The 6,021-nt window shown below is 46.6% G+C and overlaps 1 protein-coding gene and 1 non-coding gene across 2 annotated transcripts in view; one reads left to right on the top strand and one right to left on the bottom strand.

The window, feature by feature from the left end:
- Window positions 1–1,694, bottom strand: part of LOC124644397 — a 3,600-nt gene extending 1,906 nt beyond the window's left edge. Inside the window, exon 1 of the mRNA XM_047183710.1 lies at window positions 721–1,694. Within this exon, the coding sequence (XP_047039666.1) occupies window positions 721–1,694 (974 nt within the window). The remainder of the gene's footprint in view (window positions 1–720) is intronic.
- A 438-nt stretch (window positions 1,695–2,132) lies between these two features.
- LOC124644719 lies at window positions 2,133–4,036 on the top strand. The gene has a single exon (XR_006986103.1). It is a non-coding gene; the product is annotated as a small subunit ribosomal RNA (ribosomal RNA).
- Window positions 4,037–6,021: the final 1,985 nt, after the last annotated feature.

The following is a 6,021-nucleotide window of genomic DNA, read 5'->3' as shown; positions in this document are numbered from 1 at the left end:
ATGTATAATGCAATAATGTATTTGGGCGCGATGTTCGACGCCGACGAAGACTTCGTCGTTTATGTAGTTGTCGTTGGTGCGTGGCGTGTGTGTAGTAGTAGTAGTAGTAGTAGTGGTAGTTAGTTAATATACAATATAATATAATTATATATTATAAATGAACTGTGTCGACCGACGGATCGTGTTTTATGCGTGTCCGGACGAGAACGGTCGTATTAATTATTTGTCATGATGAGACGCGACAGTACACTGTACCAGACGCTCGGACGCGTGTCAACAGTGTGCTTCGCGTCGATTCGAACAATATAAAAGTTATATGTGAGGCGCTCTATAGAATCCGGGCGTAATCGTGCATGGATGTCTCGCGATCGTGTCAACAGATTTTACACACGTGAACATTCAGTCTCGTTACTTTTATTTATTTATTTATTTATTTGTTCCTTTATTTCAGGCAACTAGGGCCCATAGCAAATACAATACATAAATAAATGACATATCAATACTTATAAACTAATACATACAAAAATAAAAACAACTACAAACTATGTATTGACACGAGTAAGCGGTCTCGTGTTACACTTCGTGGTGTCGCGTAACCTCCCGCGGAATCGCCGGAACACGACACCCTTCGGCCAAAACTGTTCTTGAAACAAGTCGAGATGCTGAGTCGGCACACGTACCACAAACGATTTAAAGTTCGTGTTATGACTCGACTCTAACTTCTCGACTCTCAAAGTCCAGTTGGTCTTCACTCGAATATACTCCACGATCTCCTCGACCTTCGTGGAGTGATGTAATCGCGAAACATACAACTGCGTCGTAGGAATAGCGGGGCGCAGCAGCATGTTTGGACCCGTCAATGCAGTTCCGCATTGATTCCGACTTGATGGCTTCTTCTTCTTCCTCTCCACCCTTATGAAACCATCTGCATCAGCCTTCCCTTTGGTTGGTTCAGGATGAACCGTTCCTTGGGTTACTTCAGGGTAACTCTGAGTTCCCACAATAGCCTTAGGTTGCCGTTGAACGGGAATTTGCTTTACGGCAGCCGAGTAAACACGTCTAGGCTTCGACGTGCTTACATTCATCGGCGTCCTGACGACAGGAGACGCGGAGGGGGCGGGGCACAGTTTAGTATCGCTTGCAGTGACGGCGACCGGCGACGAGTGCACTATTGCTGACGCGGCGCTCGGCGATGCGTTGGCCTGTCCGTGGCGTGTGTTGTCGCTGTTGGCAGGCGCGAGTGACCTACTTACAGTGTTTCGTAATTCTGTTACTTCACTGCGTAGATCACTAATGGTAGATTGCGATGCTTCCAGCTTCAACTGCAGCTCGACCAGGCTAGACCTCATGCTAGTGATGTCCTTTAGGAGCCTGGTGACGTCGACGTGGTCAAACGTGACCGGGGGCAGCTTGCGCAAATCCTTTGCCACGAAAGTTGGTACGTCGTCTGGGTCGGTCTCCTTCAGCACTTTAATCATGTCTTGGAGACTCCTCTCTCCCTTTTCATCCCTCCTGCGGGACGGCATTCGATCTGCCATAAGCAGCGTCTCGTACAGCAGCGTCTTGGCGCTGCGTATCTCCGCCTCAGTGAAGTTTGAGGTGCAGATCTGGGTCACACTGACCTCATCCATGACGTCCAGCTGGTACTGCAGGAACGCCAGGACCTCGTTCGCCACAAGTTCTTCCGAACGCATGGTGTGCAAAAAATATGCGGCGACGGCTGACGCCGCGCTCGGCCGAAATTATAAATAATAATTTCTGCGTACGGTGCAGGCGCGTCCGATGTCAACGCTAGTACGCGATGATGTGATGTTACGAACGTTCATCATCGGGGCGTCAACGCCCTCGTCGTGCGAGTTGCGTCTGTAACGAGTTGAGACATTACCCGTTCAGACGTACGAGCGCGCTTGTGAACAGGTGGCGCGCAGCACTCGACATTGTTGTCGTGTTGTGTTCCATCGGGTACACACGTAAAAAACATTTCAGAGCTCGCCCGGTGCCGTTCGCGTATTGTAACGATCGCGAACGCCCGGGACGAGGGAGAACCTAGATCGTGCGCGCGCGCAGCCGGCGGACGCCGTCGTCGGTGCGCGCGCGCGGTTATAGGGTTTTTCCTTATAAACAAAAGAAGCTCCCTGGTTGATCCTGCCAGTAGTTATATGCTTGTCTCAAAGATTAAGCCATGCATGTCTCAGTGCAAGCCGTATTAAGGCGATACCGCGAATGGCTCAATATATCAGTTTTGGTTCCTTAGATCTTACTCAGTTACTTGGATAACTGTGGTAATTCTAGAGCTAATACATGCAATCAGAACTCTGACCAGTGATGGGATGAGTGCTTTTATTAGATCAAAACCAATCGACGGAGGGCCTCGCGTCCGAAGTCGTTAATTTTGATGAATCTGGATAACTTTTGCCGATCGCATGGTCCAGTACCGGCGACGCATCTTTCAAATGTCTGCCTTATCAACTTTCGATGGTAGTTTCTGCGACTACCATGGTTGTCACGGGTAACGGGGAATCAGGGTTCGATTCCGGAGAGGGAGCCTGAGAAACGGCTACCACATCCAAGGAAGGCAGCAGGCGCGCAAATTACCCACTCCCGGCACGGGGAGGTAGTGACGAAAAATAACGATACGGGACTCTTACGAGGCCTCGTAATCGGAATGAGTACACTTTAAATATTTTAACGAGGAACAATTGGAGGGCAAGTCTGGTGCCAGCAGCCGCGGTAATTCCAGCTCCAATAGCGTATACTAAAATTGTTGCGGTTAAAAAGCTCGTAGTTGCATTTGTGCGCCGCGCTGTCGGTGCACCGCATCCGCGGTGATACTGACACGTCTGCGGAGCATATCGTCGGTGAGCCGGCGGTAATACGCCGGTTCAATATCAAAATCCTATCGCGGTGCTCTTCGGTGAGTGTCGAGGTGGGCCGACAATTTTACTTTGAACAAATTAGAGTGCTCAAAGCGGGCTCAAAATGCTGCTTGAATATTTCGTGCATGGAATAATAGAATATGATCTCGGTTCTATTTTGTTGGTTTTCAGAACTCCGAGGTAATGATTAATAGGGATAACTGGGGGCATTCGTATTGCGACGTTAGAGGTGAAATTCTTGGATCGTCGCAAGACGAACATCAGCGAAAGCATTTGCCAAAGGTGTTTTCATCAATCAAGAACGAAAGTTAGAGGTTCGAAGGCGATTAGATACCGCCCTAGTTCTAACCGTAAATATGTCATCTAGCGATCCGCCGACGTTACTACAATGGCTCGGCGGGCAGCTTCCGGGAAACCAAAGATTTTGGACTCCGGGGGGAGTATGGTTGCAAAGCTGAAACTTAAAGGAATTGACGGAAGGGCACCACCAGGAGTGGAGCCTGCGGCTTAATTTGACTCAACACGGGAAATCTCACCAGGCCCGGACACCGGAAGGATTGACAGATTAACAGCTCTTTCTTGATTCGGTGGGTGGTGGTGCATGGCCGTTCTTAGTTGGTGGAGCGATTTGTCTGGTTAATTCCGGTAACGAACGAGACTCTAGCCTGCTAAATAGGCGTCGTCATTTAGGTGTGCGTGGCCACGTGTCACGCAACTCACTGGCGACGTATTAAAATTCTTCTTAGAGGGACCGGCGGCTTCGAGCCGCACGAGATTGAGCAATAACAGGTCTGTGATGCCCTTAGATGTCCTGGGCCGCACGCGCGCTACACTGAAGGAATCAGCATGTTCTCCCTGGCCTAGAGGCCCGGGCAACCCGCTGAAACTCCTTCGTGCTGGGGATTGGGGTTTGCAATTATCCCCCATAAACGAGGAATTCCTAGTAAGCGCGAGTCATAAGCTCGCGTTGATTACGTCCCTGCCCTTTGTACACACCGCCCGTCGCTACTACCGATTGAATGATTTAGTGAGGTCTTCGGACCGACACGCGGTGGCTTCACGGCCGTCGGCGTTGCTGGGAAGTTGACCAAACTTGATCATTTAGAGGAAGTAAAAGTCGTAACAAGGTTTCCGTAGGGGAACCTGCGGAAGGATCATTAACGTGTTATAACGTGAACAATAATCCACACCACTATGCGCATGCATATATTGCATCGCGCATATCTAGAGGACTAACGAGGTATGAAGAACGCTGTGTGTGTGTGTGTGTGTGTGTGTGGCAGGCATCGTAGCTCCCAAACGGATGATCCGATTGTAATGCGGTTTTTTTTGGTTTGAAAGGAATGTCATTCGGGAGTGTTCTTAGCTATGTTTGGTGGAAATCGGTTCAGGTCTTCAAGGTCATCAGCTCGTTTGCTAGATGTGATAGGAATGTTACACGATCAGTTTACTTGCAAGTATATGTGGGATCTGAAATTTGAAATACTAATGTCTTCTGGAACCACTGACCTGGTCTGCTGTTAGGACACGAAGATAGGAGACGTAACCCTGAACTGCCGTTTAGTAAACCCATCGAGTTTGGGCTCGTTGAATTTGTCTTGACGAGTTCTCTTCATGTTTCTGATTGACGAGAACCTGATGCTGGAAATGGGATGTGGCGGATGAAACCCTGAAATGCCGGAATGAAACGGATAAACCGATTTATATTATTGCTGAAAATCTAGAATGACCAAAGGTTAATCTTTGTTGTTTCTCAATCTGTGCAATTCTCCCAGAGCTGGTTTGTCAGGAGGATTGTTAAACAGCTTCTTTTGGCCGAGATCGCATATAGAGACCCCATCTTAAAATAAAAGAAATTAAATGAAAGAAGGAAAAATTAAGGAGCTCCTTCAAAAAGCATGAAATAAAATTAAATTATAAATTTAAAAAAACCCCCGACCCAAAAAAAGCACGCAATTATTATGACAAAAGGTTAAAAACGCTAAACCCTATAAAAAGCAAAAAATAACTTTTAACACTACGTAAGTACCAACTATATAAAGCATGTCAGACTAAACTAAATTTTGACGTGTCGGGGGTCCGCTTTTTACCTTTAAAAATACTTACATAAATCAAATGATACCTACCTAATTACAACATTCGTATTAAAAAAAACACGTATCTAAACAAAATTGTATAAAAAGTTATAAGAAGTATATGTAATGTAGTAGTATATGTCGGAGATAGTCAATAGTACGGTCACTGAACGAGACGCAAGCGCGCCCTCTGGTGGCGTATCCAGTGAAACAACATTTTGGCGCGCTTGGCAGAGTCGTGGTGTTCAGCGTGGCGTCCGCGGAGCTCACTCTCGGTTGAGTCTTGGTTCAGTCTTCATTGAGTATTCGTGGAGTATTCGTTGAGTCGTCGCGTTACTGCCTTTCGATTACGTGTAGTGTACCTAGTGTTATTGCCTAGGGTTGTAGTACCGCTGTAGATCCAAATTATAAAGGTTCTTCTAACCTAACAGACAGACATGTGTCGCTGGGGAGTTTGTTCCGCCACTTCTTCTCCCCAGCCAAAACACATAGGAAGTGGTGAAGGGCGGGCGTTTTGGGGGCTGTCTTTTGTTCTTAGTAATTTAAATAAACGTTTGAGTTTTGAGTTTGTTTAAGTTTTGAGTTTCTTTGATTTATCTCTCTGCTCGATTACCCTAACTGATGTCGGACGATAGTGCCATCCATCCTGATGTTTCGGCGCCCTCCGACATATATAATTACTTCTAACGTTAGGCTAATAAATTAGAGCGGTCCCCCGACACGACAAAATTTAGTTTAGTCTGACATGCTTTAGTTGGTACTTACGTAGTGTTAAAAGTTATTTTTGCTTTTTATAGGGTTTAGCGTTTTTAACCGACTTCCCAAAAAGGAGGAGGTTATCAATTCGGCCGGTATGTTTTTTTTTTTTTTTTTTTTCTATGTATGTACATCGATTACTCCGAGGTTTATAGACTGATTTACGTGATTCTTTTTTTGTTCGACTCGGAATAGCTGCCAGTTGGTCCCATAGTCATCAGGTCAGGATCTGATGATGGAAACCCTGAGAAATCGAGGGCAACCTTCGAAAGTTGTAGGCATAGGGTAAAAACTTGACACTCAGGTGTACGTCT

The sequence above is a fragment of the Helicoverpa zea genome, chromosome 30 (assembly GCF_022581195.2).
Source record: "Helicoverpa zea isolate HzStark_Cry1AcR chromosome 30, ilHelZeax1.1, whole genome shotgun sequence".
Classification (NCBI taxonomy): Eukaryota; Metazoa; Arthropoda; class Insecta; order Lepidoptera; family Noctuidae; genus Helicoverpa; species Helicoverpa zea.
The sequence above is the reverse complement of the archived record's forward strand: the minus strand, read 5'-3'. Positions and strand labels throughout refer to the sequence as shown.